Here is a 16829-nt window from a genome sequence, read left to right on the forward strand (position 1 = left end):
TGTTTTTGGGTATGTTAAGAAAGCAATGATGCACTGTGCCCAAGACAAATTTCCCCGCGGGGACAATAAAGTTGAACCTTGACCTTGACCTTGACCTTGGAACCCACGCAGTCACGGGGAGAACATGCAAACTCCACACAGAAAGATCCCGAGGCCGGGATTGAACTCACGACTACTCAGGACCTTCGTATTGTGAGGCAGACGCACTAACCCCTCTACCACCGTGCTGCCACTTGCTTGATTGATTGATTGATTGAAATGTTTTGCCTATTTGTTCTTGAGGCGATCAACAATATTATGAATCATAAAGCCGTCGCTCAAAAAGTTACAGAAGTTGAACACAAAGTTCAAAGAAGGGCATTTCTGTACGTTGTTTTCCAAAGATGGATGTAAAAGTCACATGACTTGTTCCCACGGGGGGGAGCTTGACTTATTTTAAGAGCGTAAGAGCTAAAGCTTCTTAGAAGAAGTCTTTATGAGCACGTCCAAGGCATGTGACTTCTCGCTGTTTTACAACAGCGACTCGTTTGGATCACCTATAAACCTTCAAAAAGCAATAACGTGCTTGACCTTTTTCGCCACCGTGCTAATGATCATCGTTACGGTCAACTAGGCCTTGACAGGTGGGCAGTTAACATCCAGACTGTTAACATCTCAACCCTTATTCCATCCTGCTTCCCATCTCCATGATGCCTAAACCAGGCTTCTTATTACATCACTTAACTGGCACAGCCTCCAGCGGGGGAAGGAGTGTTCAGTTTCAAACAACCTTTGCATCTGAGTTCAAAGCGGGGCGTGAAATCAACACATCCCCTCGCCTTCCCTCCCTGTAGTTCATAAACTACTTCCTTTCAAAACAAATCAAACCTTTTCACTCGCAGAAGGGAGGACTGATAATAACACTTGCTTGATGATTGTGGAAAGACAAACATGCATTTGTTGTATTTTCTGTTCCTATTCATGAAACCAAAGAAAAGGTTGGAGACACAGCAGCAGTGTGCATCATATTGTCACTGAGGGCCAGCAGTTGCAGAAGCAATAGGAGATGTCAGCGGATCATGCAGGGGTTAAAGTTCACTCAGAGGATACACAGATTAGGGGTGTGGCGATCCATTGATGGGGTTTTGGCCCCTGGAGGCTGCTAACTTGACAAAAAGCGTGTGTATTTTGTTCCAAGAAATTTTGGACCACTTGAACAGTGAAAGGACATTTTTGTAAACAACATGTCTGAGTGTGTTTGCCATTCAGAATTATGATGAGCCAGCATCTCTGCCAGGTGACTCTGGATGAGTTTTTGTAGTCCCAGTACCATATTTTCCGGACCATAGGGCATACTTGCCAACCTTGAGACCTCCGATTTCGGGAGGTGGGGGTGTGGGGGGCGTAGTCGGGGGTGGGGCGGGGGGCGGGGGCGTGGTTAAGATATATATATATAAGAAATACTTGACTTTCAGTGAATTCTAGCTATATATATTTATATTTTATTACATATATATATATATATATATATATATATATATATATATATATAAATACAATAAATACTTGAATTTCAGTGTTCATTTATTTACACATATACACACACACATAACACTCATCTACTCATTGTTGAGTTAAGGGTTGAATTGTCCATCCTTGTTCTATTCTCTGTCACTATTTCAGAACACACACATTATACAAATATACATTATAAAATCAATAAGAAAACGGGAGCTCTAATTTGGGAGTCTGAATTAGGATCAGAAGTTCCTACATAAACATTGCGCACTCACGTCGCCTTTTTGTATTGATTACTGCAGCTGTGCACTGGATTCATTCACAAATACAAACTACAACTCACAAACACTTTAGAGTTAGGCTCCACCATCAGGATGTGTACTTAAACTTATAAAGATCACATGGATATTATTCAGTGAGTTGATTCACCAAAACTAACCTGTTATACAGGAGGAAAAAGCACACAGGACGTTTCAATTGTTCACAGACTGGTCGCGCTCATCAGAATGACAAGACACTTCCGGTCTGCAGGTGATAGCATTCAATTGGGAAGAAACGCCCTACTGACCAATGTGAATACTGATAAATGTGTAATGACAGCTCCAAAAACGAATTCAAACCACAAAATAAAATAAATAAATCAACACAAAAATGTGACACATTATGGGTGGGTCACATATGCATGTACAGTAGATGGCAGTAGTATTGTCCTGTTTAAAAGTGTCACAACATTGCTGTTTACGGCAGACGAACTGCTTTATGGCAGACGAAAACTTGACTGCTGTTGTTGTGTGTTGTTACCGCGCTGGGAGGACGTTAATGAAACTGCCTAACAATAAACCCACATAAGAAACCAAGAACTCGCCCTCGATCATTAGCTGTTTATATTGTGGGAAAGCGGACGTGTGAACAGGCTGTCAACATGTCACTCAGGTCCGCATGGAGCTGGAGGGGGCGTGGCCTCCAGCTGAATTTCGGGAGATTTTTGGGAGAACATTTGTCCCGGGAGGTTTTCGGGAGAGGCGCTGAATTTCGGGAGTCTCCCGGAAAATCCGGGAGGGTTGGCAAGTATGCCATAGGGCGCACTGCCGATGAGCGGGTCTATTCAGGTCTATTTTCATACAAAAGGCACACCGGAATATAGGGCATATTAAAGGGATCTTTTATTTTCTATTTTTTCTAAATGTAAAACACTTCCTTGTGGTCTACATCAGTGGTCCCCAACCACGGACCAATTGGTTATTGTATATTGTATATATTGTGTTTTTATGTTGATTTAATAAAAAATCTAAAAATATATGAGTATAAAAATTTATACAATATTGTATATTGTATATATTGTGTCTTTATGTTGATTTAATAAAAAAATAAAAAAAAACATTTTTTTTTCCTTGTGCGGCCCGGTACCGGTCCGCGGACCGATTAGTACCGGGCCGCACAAGGGGAGAAATTTTTTTTTTTTTTTAATGTTTTTAATTTTTATTAAATCAACATAAAAACACAATATATACACTATATATCAATGTATATCAATACAGTCTGCAGGGATACAGTCCGTAAGCACACATGATTGTATTTCTTTATTTAAAAAAAAAACGTGATGGTGGTTCTTTGGTCAAAATGTTGCATAGATGAAGTTTTACAGATCATCTTCGAGCCGCTTTCTGACAGTCCCTTCAGGATGCGCGGTCTTATTTACGTGGCTCACCTTTGGCAGCGCCTTCTCCCCGCCATCTTTGTTATAGCGGTGTAGCGTGCAAGGACGGGGGTGGAAGAAGTGTCAAAAGATGGAGCTAACTGTTTTAATGACATTCAGACTTTACTTAAATCAATAACGGAGCAGCATCTCCACATCCGTGGCTCACTAGTGCAACAACAACAACACCGGAAATGTTTCCCATGAAAAACCGTCCGACCGGAACTCTCTAATAACTAAAGTTCCTTGGGCGAATAATGTTAACTCACCAGACCAGTATGTTTTAGCGCTTTCATGGCAGATATAAGTAAGAACTTTACACTACTTTATATTAGAAATGGCAACAGTGGAGGATGAATGTACTAGGCCACCTACTCCGTAGCCTAGTGGTTAGAGTGTCCGCCCTGAGATCGGTAGGTTGTGAGTTCAAACCCTGGCCGAGTCATACCAAAGACTATAAAAATGGGACCCATAACCTCCCTGCTTGGCACTCAGCATCAAGGGTTGGAATTGGGGGTTAAATCACCAGAAATGATTCCCGGGCGCGGCACCGCAGCTGCCCACTGCTCCCCTCACCTCCCAGGAGTTGAACAAGGGGATGGGTCAAATGCAGAGGACACATTTCACCACACCTAGTGTGTGTGTGACAATCATTGGTATTTTAACTTTAACTTAATGTCTCATAACAAGAAGATAGAGAAAAAGAAGAAGCTTAGCGACTACCAAAGCGAACAAGCGCACATTTTCAGGACTTACGCAGATCCCAAATACAGATCAGCAGGTACCAGAAGGTAAGAAAAGTTGCTTTTGCATAATATTGCGAAACAAAACCCCAGATAATATGTCTAACCTTATACACACACACCATAATAATACTCGTATGTTGAAGCATAGTATAATCCATCAAGCGGTGCGGCTTCATAGCTTAACAAAGTCGTACTAAAACATTTTGATAGATTTTTGAGCGCCCTGTGTGTAATGTTCTATATTTTCAATGGAACATATAAAATGTTGGTGTTGTTTACTTGAGTCATATCGCAGTCGACACATATCTCTTATGTGTGACTTCCATCATATTGCAGTCTACCCGTATCTCTTATGTGTGACTGCCATCTACTGGTCACACTTATCATTCCACCATGTACCAAATAAAATAGCTTCGAGGTCGGTAAGCACAACCAAAATTATTCCATACATTAGGCGCACCGGGTTCTAAGGCGCACTGTCGAGTTTTGAGAAAATGAAAGGATTTTAAGTGCGCCTTATAGTCCGAAAAATACAGTAGTGTACCTAAGACTACGTTTACCCTGCAGGGCAAAGTGGACCAAATCGGATTATTTCAAAATCCCATTTTTTCCAGATGACTGTTTAGATTACAAGTAAAATGCGATTTTTTTCAGGCTCCAGTATAAACGCGCTCAGGTCCCAGTGTGGCCCCAGTGTGGCCCTGATGTTACTTGCATGCGCTGTTCGATAAAGTGAAAACAAAGCAACTTTACCGGATTTCGTAAATGTACAAGGAAGTCGCTGCTACTACTACTTTGCAAAATAAAAGTCGCCACAGCTTTCAAATTATTTTTTGTTATGTGAATATCAATTTAAGTGATATAATCTATGACTGGATATATAGAGTGAGGATCTACGTTAGCTTTATTTTTTAGGTCACTTACATAAACAACTTACGCAATGCAATGTATGAAACGTGCACACAATTAGGCCACAGCGTACACGTTATTTCCTATCCTTCAAATCGCTCTATACTGTACATATATCCGACCTGAGGCCGGAAAAAAATCAGATTTGGTGTGCGATGTAAACGGGGCCTTAGATGCTGCATGCACTGTCCTGACCTTGTCTGAGAGTACATTGCTGTAACACATCAATATAAGCGCTGTGGACATTTTCCTGTATACATTAAACAAGCTGTACTGTGCAGTATAGTCTCAGTAATGACTCACAGACCTGCAGTGATGGATGAATTTGGCAAACTTGGACCAAAAATGCAGGCGCTCTTATTGTTCTGTTTCAATCACACGTGTTACTGCAGCATCTGAGTGTGTGCGTGTGTGTGTATGTATGCACATGTACGTGCCAAAAGTAAGGTAATCCTGGCAGTGTTACGTAAAACTGACAGGTGAAGTGGTTGTTGAGCCAAAACATGTGTATTGGCGATGATACACTGTAGGGGTGCGCCAAAAAAATCGATTTACATTGGAATCGCGATTGTTATTCATTGTAAATCTAAGACGATTCATAATTTTAAGGAATGAGTTAAAAAAAAAAGTTTATTTTTTTAAGAATAAACTTTTAAAAATAAATTTTTTAGGTCATTTATCTAAAGGAATTGCAATGTTACAATTGCAACAATTCAAACAAACTAAACCATTGCCTGAAAAAATTATGTGCTCTGTCGCAATGTTGTCCAATCCCCCGCACATTTTAGCCAGTTGAATTTGTCCCTGTGCAGACGTCAAATACCTAATTAATCAAGCGTGGGGCTACATCCTTCGATTGTTTTACTAATTGAGTAATCTATCAATTAGTTTGTTCGATTAATTGGATAAAACACATTGTAGCCTCAATGCCTATTTTAGGTATGATAGGTAAAACAAACAACTTTTTTTTTTTTTTTTTTTTTTTACTGCTTACCATTATATTAAATTGTTTTATTGATAAATACACATCGTCAACATTAAAATTGCACGTTTTGAAAATAAAAACTCGGAACCCACATACCGACACTCTCATGTGCGCTGTACTGCATAAACTATGTCGGCGGGTTTAATTTGTAATTTATCTTTTTTTTCTCTTTCTATCCCCTCCTGCTCCGCCCCGGCTGCACCAAATTATAATATAAATACATTTAATAAAGTCAAATACAAATAAGGCAACAAGAGAAGTATCCTACACTTCTCTTTTGTAAAGTAAATCTGAACAGCCGATATGGGCATCTACATCAACTATATGATTTGCCTGAGAAGCTGGACAGGACAAAAAAAAAAAAAAAAGTTAAATTTTTGATAATTTATTTTTTGTTACATTTATTAAATGAGTACCATACATTCCTGGCTATAGAGGGCACCGGTATTTAAGCCGCACCCATCAAGGTTTATAAGAAATAAATATATTTACAAATATCGACCACACCCTATCATAAGCCGCAGACATGTACTGGTGCAAAATATTTTTTGTTTTTTTGTATGTTTATTTACCTACCTTAATTATTCCCAAACGGTGCCTGTAACACGACAGTAAAACGGCTGATCAAACAAAACAGAAGTCATTGTCATGGACTCACGAGCTGCGGGAGCTAGCTCTCCAATCAACTAAACAGACTCAATAACTCCACGGTGACGTTTTGATCCATTTACAAAACTGAAACGATACAAAAAGAATGCTATTGTAAGTTAATAATACTAAAATGTGTTAGCATATTCGCTAATGCTAACGATGCTAGCTTGTTACATTACGAATGTGCATGAAAACATCAGACACTTGGGACGGGTTAGTAAGTAAGAAAGTACACGAAACGGGATATAGATAGATAGATAGTACTTTATTGATTCCTTCAGCAGAGTTCCCTCAGGAAAATTTTAATTCCAGCAGCAGTGTACAAAATTGTAAAAAGTAAAAAGTAAATAATGGGGGTATAAATGGAAACAAAAAAGAAAAATATTACAATAGAATAAAAATAAAAAGCAACAATGAGAATAAAATTTAAAAAAAAAGAAAAAAAAAAGTTAAGTTCTAGGCGCGAAACAGAAAGTATATTTTCAACCATCAGCACCTGCAATGAGCTAACTCCAAAAGATGGTGCCATACCACAAAGAACACTCCTTTGCAGTGTCTTTGCATGTGTTTTATGGAAACTATTCATTGAATACGAAACATTATGGTCGTTAGCGAAGAAAAAAATCCATAAATTAGCCGCACCGTTTTATAAGCTGCAGGGTCCAAATCGTAGGAAAAAATATGTGGTAATCAAAGCAACAGAATATAAATCAATGTTTTTCCCAAATTGAGTAAATCTGTTTACAAAGATGCCTAGAGTGCGTCAACTTTCCAGCGTATTTTGCACAGTATATCCCGCCCTCTCACAGACCCGTTGAGTTTTTCAATCTGGCAAAAAATATTTTTTTTAGATCTTTAAGATCAAAACTGTAGCTGCCATTATAATGTACAGTGATGTTTTCAAATGACCGTAAGTCTTGAACTATAGAAAGTATTTCAATGGTAGGAATCTGTGCTTTTGCATGATATACTAGTTACTATGGTAATCTAAGTCACAGCAACTCAGACGAGGTACCAAGCAGTGTGGGTGGGGAGCGTTTCCACAGAGTGTTTCCAGAGCGGCCAGCCTGAAATGCGGGTGTCAGGGACAGACGCGGGATGAGATTTTTACAACAAAGTTCAAAAGCTTAGTGATATATCAGATTGTAGGTGGGTTTATTTTTTACCCTTCGCGTTCATATTTCACTGTGTTTGTTGCATTTTTGTTGCGTTTCGCTTGATTGTAAAATATGTTGATCGAGAGGGGGTGTGACGTTCATATGTTGTCAATATTCTGTGTTTTATCGTTCATAGTTAATATTGTAAATCCCACATTCTTTATTTTCATCTACATTCTGGGTGTCTCATTCAGTAAAAAAACATAAAAAATGTTATTCCGTTTTTTTAAGGAGGTCTGTCATAACGTTTTTAGCATTCGATCAGACATTATTGTGAGGTTTTGTATTAGTGTTCCTAAAAATCAGATATACAGGCCCCCAGACATATTTATTTCTCTAAATGTGGCCCCCCGAGTCAAAATAATTGCCCTGGTCTATCATGACAACAACATGACTGCAAATTGTTTGTTGCTTCTCTTGGATTGCTTTTGTATGTGTGTGCGTACATGTGGGCAAGACGGGGTGAGTGACAGCAGTAAACACCAATCATTTTATTAGGGCGGTAAAAAATGTTTTTTACAGAAACTTTGTAATTGTGAAAAATATAGACAATTGTCAAACAAATGTGTTCTATTAAACCACGAATGGTAACATAAGCTAGCCTGTGGTGTTCTTGTTATATTTTTTACTTGAAAAATGTAACTGTGAGGAAGTTTCACACAGGACCTTTAAAATGTGTCGCTAAGAAAGGCAGCTTTCATCCAACTCATCTCAAAAAAGGCCCGTCGGGTGTTAAAAATATATGCTCTGCACTTGAGTTTAATATGCAAAATAAAATAGTTTTGTCAGATTTGGTAAAATCTTGTCCTCTTTGGGGTGAAGGTTACAAAGAACACTCACAATTTCAAGGTTACAAAAGTACACTCACTAATTCATGAAAAAAATTAAATAAGACTAAAAAAAACTGCTGCAAAACACTGAAGGGACTATAATGTGAAGCATCCAAGTATATGCATCATAAAGCTGGACATGAGTGACATTTCATTTGAATTCCAGCCTTAGAAAGATCCAAATATATTCCTTAGATAATATTTTCTCATCTTGAAGAGATTAAACAACACATTTGAATTGCTAAACAAAAACATTTTCCAAATATAATGCGTATGAGTCACTAAACAGCTACAACATAGGTCCCCAAACTCGGGGGGCCGCATTGGGTTAAAAAAATTTGGTCGGTATATATATATATATATATATATGTACATATATACAGTTGTGGTCAAAAGTTTACGTACACTTGTAAAGAACATAATGTTATGGCTGTGTTGAATTTCCAATAATTTCTACAACTCTTTTTTTTTTGTGATAGAGTTATTGGAGCACATACTTGTTGGTCACAAAAAACATTCATGAAGTTTGCTTCTTTTATGAATTTATTATGAGTCTACTGAAAATGTGACCAAATCTGCTGGGTCAAAAGTATACATACAGCAATGTTATTATTTGGTTACATGTCCCTTGGCAAGTTTCACTGCAATAAGGCGCTTTTGGTAGCCATCCACAAGCTTCTGGTTGAATTTTTGACCACTCCTCTTGACAAAATTGGTGCAGTTCAGCTAAATGTGTTGGTTTTCTGACATGGAATTGTTTTTTCAGGATTGTCCACACGTTTAGGTCAGGACTTCGGGAAGGCCATTTTAAAACCTTAATTCTTGCCTGATTTAGCCATTCCTTTACCACTTTTGACATGTGTTTGGGGTCACTGTCCTGTGCCCAAGACCCAACCTCCAGGCTGATGATTTTAGGTTGTCCTGAAGAATTTGGAGGTAATCCTCCTTTTTCATTGTCTCATTTACTCTCTGTAAAGCACCAGTTCCATTGGCAGCAAAACAGGCCCAGAGCATAATACTACCACCACCATGCTTGACGGTAGGAGTGGTGTTCCTAGGATTAAAGGCCTCACCTTTTCTCCTCCAAACATATTGCTGGGTATTGTAGCCAAACAGCTCAATTTTTGTTTCATCTGACCGCAGAACTTTCCTCCTAAAGGTCTTATCTTTATCCATGTGATGTCAGATGAAACAAACATTTTTTTTATATAGACAGTTTGGATTTCCCTTCAGTTTGTACAGTGCAACAATAAAAGTAAAATCATGGCGTCATGCCTGCCTGGCAAATCCACAACAGAACTTACAAACTAAAGAAGAGGTGGAAAAATCCATAGATATTTTTCAAATGTTTTATTAAGAATGATCCATGCAACAAACAAGCAGTGTCAAACTGCAGACTTTGGCGGAAAAAGAAAATAATTGGATTCAGCACACACTGAGCAAATGGAAAGGGGGTGCAATTATGTGGCGCGATAATGTGATGAGTTTTAGCATTTCGTTGGCGTTATCACTTTGTTTAGCATGCAAATGTTTTTTTTCTACACAGACTTCCTGCAGAGCTGCTTTGTGCACACACACTATAGAGAGAAACAAAAGGCAAATGTGAAAATAAGAAAACACACACTTGTAAAAAATGACTCTTAACACACACATTAAAAAAAAAACGGTAGCGCCGCTAAGTATAAATATGGTCAGTAGTCGATGTGTTTGAATGAAAACATGTGCGCTGCACATTAGACGCTTACGGGTCCTTTTTGCCAAAGAACTTTTTAAAAACAGACTTGTTCCGAGGCCGGAGCAGGCCGCTGTTGGAGATCCTGGCCTGCTGCCATCCCGTTGCTGTCCCTGCAGGAGCTCCAGAGTCCCCCAGCACCAGTGTCACGCAGTACTGGGACCCTCTCTCCAGGCCTCCGCACGTCTGCTGGGCCGCATGGATCTTCTGGTACGTCGCTAGAAGACAACACGAGGTCAACTTGAAGGCTGGGACGCACACGGAAGTCGATCATCAGCGCAAACTAACCGGAAGTGAAGGAGTGGGAGCGACGCTTGCTGCTGCATGACACGGACAAAGGAGAGCCAGATGTGCTTTCTCTCTCATTTCTATGAGTCTGCTTGCAGCTGCCGTAATCATTACCGTCATCTACGGCGGGAAAGATGGAGACATAAAGGCGGGAATTAAGCAATGGGGCCAAATAACAATGACCTGAAAGTTGCAGTTTAGTGAAGTAAAACAGTATCTTGGCTCCCCCTGGTGGTGATTTGAACACTTGCATTATCAAAGCTGTCTAAAATGCTGGGTTTATCCCTTTAAATTACTCTTTTAAACGAACAGCTGTGTAAAAATTATAATAGTGATTGTGGGGCAGCTTTATATATTTAAAAACAACATGATACCTTGCAATGTAGGCTTAGTTTTGATTAACACTGTCAGAGAAGTATTGTTTTTATTTTAGAACTGTCAAAATTCATGAGTTAACTCATGTGATTAATGACAAAAAAATATCACAATAAGCACGAACACGCGATATGCTATATGTAACTGATGAACATGATCATGTGATTGCGCCTTTACTTGTTATTAATGCAGGCTTTTATTTTGGAGTGTTGTGTACCCGGATGTGACGTATTACTTCCTGGCGCCAATACGTGGATGGAGACACGGCCGAGCGTCCATGCTGTTTGTTGTTGAAGGCTGCACGCTGATGTCATACGTATTGTCTTGATGCTATCACGCATGTCAAGGTTTGCTGCCATCAATGTCTTAACAGTAATATATGAATATATATTTTGACTCCAAAGAAATAGCGATTGTTGAAGGACTAGAATGGACGCTGTGGTGCATTTGCTTACATGTGAGTTGAAAAATAAAGCTCACGTAGATCCATGCGATGTTTGTATTTAACAGCCATAAAAAGATTAAAACCCGCCCATTACACCATATACATCCATTCATTTATTTTTACTTTAAAAACACTAATTTTTAAGGTGTAGCGACTTTTATTTTCCGGTTGTAGTTGCTACTTCATTGTTCATTTACGGAATCCGGCCAACTTCAGTCATTTTCACTTTATCGAAGTACACATGCAAATTACATTGGGGCCTCTGTGCGTTTACACTTGAGTCTGATAAAGGTCACATTTTACTTGCAGTGTACACAGTCAGATGGAAAAAAAATCTAATTTGGGCCACTTTGGCCTGCAGTGTAAACGTAGTCATTGGAGGTCTTCCAATTGGAATCTGATCTTTTCAAATGTGACTTTAGTCTAAACGCATTGCGACCTGAACGTGACCCCTATGTGACTTTTTTTGTCAGCTTTGAGCGAGCTATGCCATTCGTGTGCGCCGGGAAAGACGCAGCCCGCCCGCCGAAGTGGATACTTCATCACAACATCCGGTTTCGGTGAGCAAAGTTTATTTTCAGAATTAATTGCTCCCATTAGCTGCATTGCTAGCCACTATAACGAGCCAATTAGTACAAATTAGATTAGTTAGAATGCAAGAAAAAACATTTGTATTCTTGTCTCTCATCAAGAATGTGAACGATAGGCAAAATTTCCAAAAAGAAGTGCGGTTCCCCTTTAATTAATTAACCTCTAAAGGCTTAGTGGCCACATGCGTGGACAGCACCTTTTAGCTCTTATTTCCAAAATTGTGTACACTACTGAATTGGGGTCTTATGGCTGCTTATGTGGACACTTATACTGCCATCTGGTGGTGTCAGAAGAGTATAACATACAATGGAATTTGGAAAAAAAAAGTGTAAAAATAATAATTAGCATGTCACTAAACATGAAGTACACGTTTGTTACTTATGGACTAAGAACATCATATTAAAAGATGATTCTTAGTTTTTATTGTAATTAGGGTCCAATAAGCCCAAATAGCAAAGAGAAATTAAAAAAAGCATGTAAACAAACAGCTTGGGCCTTAAGAGGTAATTACTGTAAGTCAAATACATGGAAGGCCAGATTTGACAGCAAACACACACATTTAAGTGCGCATTTTGGATGAAGGCGTGCAGTGACAGACTTAAATTGAGGCGGAGAATGCTGCGCAGCCAGGATCTGTGCAGTTGCGTAGGAAATGTCACCTAAACCCATGGGAGAATAGGTGAAGATGCCTTACTGCAGGAGTGTCCATGTGTGGGTGAGATGTTCCGCTTTATCTCCAAACTTCTTAGGTGTGGCATGTGGTTGAACTCTCTGGCCAGGACAACCATGTCTTTGGCAGTGGGTTTCTGTGTGGGGAACGTGGAGGTCGTATCATGTTGGGTGGAGCAGTAGCATTTGGCCAGACCATAGCAGCCTGAGCAAAGAGGAGGGCTTCTGTAGGGGGGGAGATATCCATCATTGTAAAGACCAGGAGCATCATGTATAAAGCGTGTGTACACACAAAAACCTGGTGTGCGCCCTTTGAGATGTATTAAGAGTGAACTAAAAATGGAAATGCGGGAGCGCCTTATGCCAACTACATGGCTGTCGTACGCACATTTCTACATGCTATGGATATTTTGGCACCACGTAGAGGTGGTGCTGGGTGACCATTTAAATAAAGACCTTTCAAAACAATAATTACGCCTAAGAATGAATGTTGTGCACATCAGAGACATATGAACAACTAGATGAGGCAATTTCTGAAGGAATTGCGTGTGAATGCTCCAATGCTGGAGTTGAACTGAAATCCTGGAATTTTTTTACAAACCCCGTTTCCATATGAGTTGGGAAATTGTGTTAGATGTAAATATAAACGGAATACAATGAATTTCAAATCCTTTTCAACCCATATTCAGTTGAATATGCTACAAAGACAACATATTTGATGTTCAAACTGATAAACTTTTTTTTTGTTGCAAATAATCATTAACTTTAGAATTTGATGCCAGCAACACGTGACAAAGAAGTTGGGAAAGGTGGCAATAAATACTGATAAAGTTGAGGAATGCTCATCAAACACTTATTTGGAACATCCCACAGGTGAACAGGCAAATTGGGAACAGGTGGGTGCCATGATTGGGTATAAAAGTAGATTCCATGAAATGCTCAGTCATTCACAAACAAGGATGGAGCGAGAGTCACCACTTTGTCAACAAATGCTTGAGCAAATTGTTGAACAGTTTAAGAAAAACCTTTCTCAACCAGCTATTGCAAGGAATTTAGGGATTTCACCATCTACGGTCCGTAATATCATCAAAGGGTTCAGAGAATCTGGAGAAATCACTGCATGTAAGCAGCTAAGCCTGTGACCTTCGATCCCTCAGGCTGTACTGCATCAACAAGCGACATCAATGTGTAAAGGATATCACCACATGGGCTCAGGAACACTTTAGAAACCCACTGTCAGTAACTACAGTTTGTCGCTACATCTGTAAGTGCAAGTTAAAACTCTCCTATGCAAGGCAAAACCCGTTTATCAACAACACCCAGAAACGCATTGGGCTTCGCTGGGCCTGAGCTCATCTAAGATGGACTGATACAAAGTGGAAAAGTGTTCTGTGGTCTGACGAGTCCACATTTCAAATTGTTTTTGGAAACTGTGGACATCGTGTCCTCCGGACCAAAGAGGAAAAGAACCATCCGGATTGTTATAGGCGCAAAGTTAAAAAGCCAACGTGTGATGGTATGGGGGTGTATTAGTGCCCAAGACATGGGTAACTTACACATCTGTGAAGGCGCCATTAATGCTGAAAGGTACATACAGGTTTTGGAGCAACATATGTTGCCATCCAAGCAACGTTACCATGGACGCCCGGACTGTTGAACAACTTAAGATGTACATCAAGCAAGAATGGGAAAGAATTCCACCTGAGAAGCTTAAAAAATGTGTCTCCTCAGTTCCCAAACGTTTACTGAGTGTTGTTAAAAGAAAAGGTGATGTAACACAGTGGTGAACATGCCCTTTCCCAACTACTTTGGCACATGTTGCAGCCAAAATAAAGTTTATCAGTTTGAACATCAAATATTTTGTCTTGTAGTGTATTCAACTGAATATGGGTTGAAAAGGATTTGCAAATCATTGTATTCCGTTTATATTTACATCTAACACAATTTCCCAACTCATATGGAAACGGGGTTTGTAGAATTGTTGAAGTAGAGCACACAATTCCCAAACATGCTGAATATTTTGAAGGTGGAACAGTTTGAATCAGATGCAAAATTTAGGAGTTGTGGAAATTTGAAGAATGTCCCATTGATTTCAAAGGGAATTTCCCCCCCAAAATTGGGAATTTCGGGAAAAGCGGGAATTTTTTTGGAAAAGGTAAAAAAACTTGAATGGTCTGAATGAGTTGAAATGGTTGGTGTTGGAATTTTTCAAATCGGTTGAGAAATGTTGAAGTAGTAACATGCTGAATCGAGAAATGGTGTTACGGAATTCTTGGAATTTCGGGAAAACCGGGAATTTTTCCAGTTCAGAAAACAACTTTGTTTTTTGTCCTAATTAAGAGGAATGTTTTGACGGTAGAACGGTTGAAATATGTTGGAGGAGTAGTCGCCAAAAAAAAAGGGCTGAAATAGGGCTTTGGAAAAGCAGGAATTCTGGAAAATCCTGGAATTTTTTTTAACTTGGAAAAATGATAGTTTAAATTTTCAGAATGGTGGAATGTGTTGAAGGTGGAATGGTTTGAATAATGTGGAAATGGTGAAAATTTGAAAAATGGCCAATTCATTTTGAATGGGAAAAATGTCCCGGAAAACCTGAAATTCTGGGAAATCTGGGAATTTGTCAAGGGAAAGCCTGCGATTCTCGAATAGGCTGAACAGTTAGAAGTGAGAACGGTTTGATTCGGGTGACAAATGTGGAAAGTAGAGCGCGCCAAAATCTGGAGAAGAAGAAGAAGTTGAATAAAAATTCCATGTGTGTGAATGCTTTGGATCATTCACACAATGAACACATCCTGAATTAATTAAAAAGCATACACAAAGTGATGCAAAAAAACATTCAATCATTAGCACGTTAGCCAAGTATATTAAATTCCCGTACAAGACAGCCAAACAGGCTAGAATTAAAGCTAGAATTTATAACAGCCGGTGTTTCTAATGTAATCGAAGCTATCGACTGCACGCACCTTCATATGGCGAATATGTACATGTCAACAGGGAACATTTTTATGTACAGATGATATTTGATGTGCAAATGCAATGAAGCTGCATTGTAGCGATGTGGTCTGGTTCAACGCATGATTCTTACATTCTCAGTAACAGCATGGTTGGGACCAGACTACAAGCTGGAATTGTGTGACTTCTTGGAGAATACATTTATTAATGTAATTGTCCTAATATTAAGCCTGTGATGCACATTGTATGCGTCCCCCCAAATGTCATACCCAGCATGATTACAAGTGAGTGGTTAAAGTGTTTTTTTCTGGTTAAACTACATCTTAAAATCTTTCAAACAAGCCCCTGATTGTCTGTGTGCAAAGTATACTCATGTTCAAAAACCCGTGCGCAAAGTGTGAAATAATAAACCACACCTTTTCCCCTGTGCATGCACTGCTGCACTAACTTGCAACAATAGTGGAATAGAATACATTTTCATTTTCTTCTGTTCGCCGCCTTGCTCATTATCTTTGTGTTTTCTGACTATGCAGTGCGAAATCTCAGGCGCATGGCTAATTTGAATATGATTTGCGTATTTAAAAGAGGGCGTGGAAAGGGGCCACTCCAGCATATGTGCTCAATTGCACGTTGATTGGGATGTACAAAACAAATGTGCTTGGGTTGGCATGTGATCGCACTTTTAATACACGTGAATTTGTTTGTGCGTACGACGTTTGCTAGATTTGAGCGAACACCATTATTTAATTAGGAAATCTACACCAGTCTTAATACATGAGGCCCAGAAGTGTTGCAAGGTTGAAGAGGATCTTTTCTTACAAGGCAAAGTTGATGTCTTGATCCACTGGGATGCTTGACAATGAAGACTGATTTGGACCTTTTTGAAGACATAACAAAACATAAATATCTTACATCATCGGCTAACTGATTCCCAATTTAAGCATCATTTAGTTTACCTGTGTTTGCTTGTATTCCCATCATCCATTTCTTCATCATGAAGCGTGACGAAGTATTGAACAGATATTCTGAGCCATCACGCAGCCTAAGGGGCCATAGAACAGGTGTTACAGACTACTCGGATGTAGATGTAAATATTCGTATTTCTGACGGTGTGAAATCAGTAACACCAGTCATTACTTTTACGATCTTACCTTAAACGGAAGCAGTTGGGCTTTTTGGTGTAGTCTGGTGCAGGGGAACACTCGGCGCCAATGAGGTTCAGAGGCAGGCCACAAACAGAACTCTGCAGGACAACACAGGCTGACCATCGCTGACCACAATTTAATGTTCGCCTAATCATTCATGG

The 16829-nt window shown here is 39.4% G+C and overlaps 2 protein-coding genes across 6 annotated transcripts in view; one reads left to right on the forward strand and one right to left on the reverse strand.

Moving 5' to 3' along the window:
- ntpcr (nucleoside-triphosphatase, cancer-related) overlaps window positions 1–16829 on the forward strand; it is a 67308-nt gene that overhangs the window by 24197 nt on the left and 26282 nt on the right. The window lies entirely within an intron of this gene.
- Window positions 9825–16829, reverse strand: part of mymx (myomixer) — a 60874-nt gene continuing 53869 nt past the window's right edge. For all 5 annotated transcript variants that reach the window (XM_061960971.2, XM_061960953.2, XM_061960979.2 and 2 more), the window contains 6 exons: window positions 16675–16766; window positions 16480–16565; window positions 16343–16400; window positions 12597–12796; window positions 10492–10611; window positions 9825–10421 (listed from right to left, as the gene is read on the reverse strand). In XM_061960971.2, the coding sequence (XP_061816955.1) occupies window positions 10213–10421; window positions 10492–10611; window positions 12597–12796; window positions 16343–16400; window positions 16480–16565; window positions 16675–16766 (765 nt within the window). In that variant the 3' untranslated portion in view covers window positions 9825–10212. The remainder of the gene's footprint in view (window positions 10422–10491; window positions 10612–12596; window positions 12797–16342; window positions 16401–16479; window positions 16566–16674; window positions 16767–16829) is intronic.

This window comes from Nerophis lumbriciformis, linkage group LG02 (assembly GCF_033978685.3).
Source record: "Nerophis lumbriciformis linkage group LG02, RoL_Nlum_v2.1, whole genome shotgun sequence".
In the NCBI taxonomy this organism is placed as follows: Eukaryota; Metazoa; Chordata; class Actinopteri; order Syngnathiformes; family Syngnathidae; genus Nerophis; species Nerophis lumbriciformis.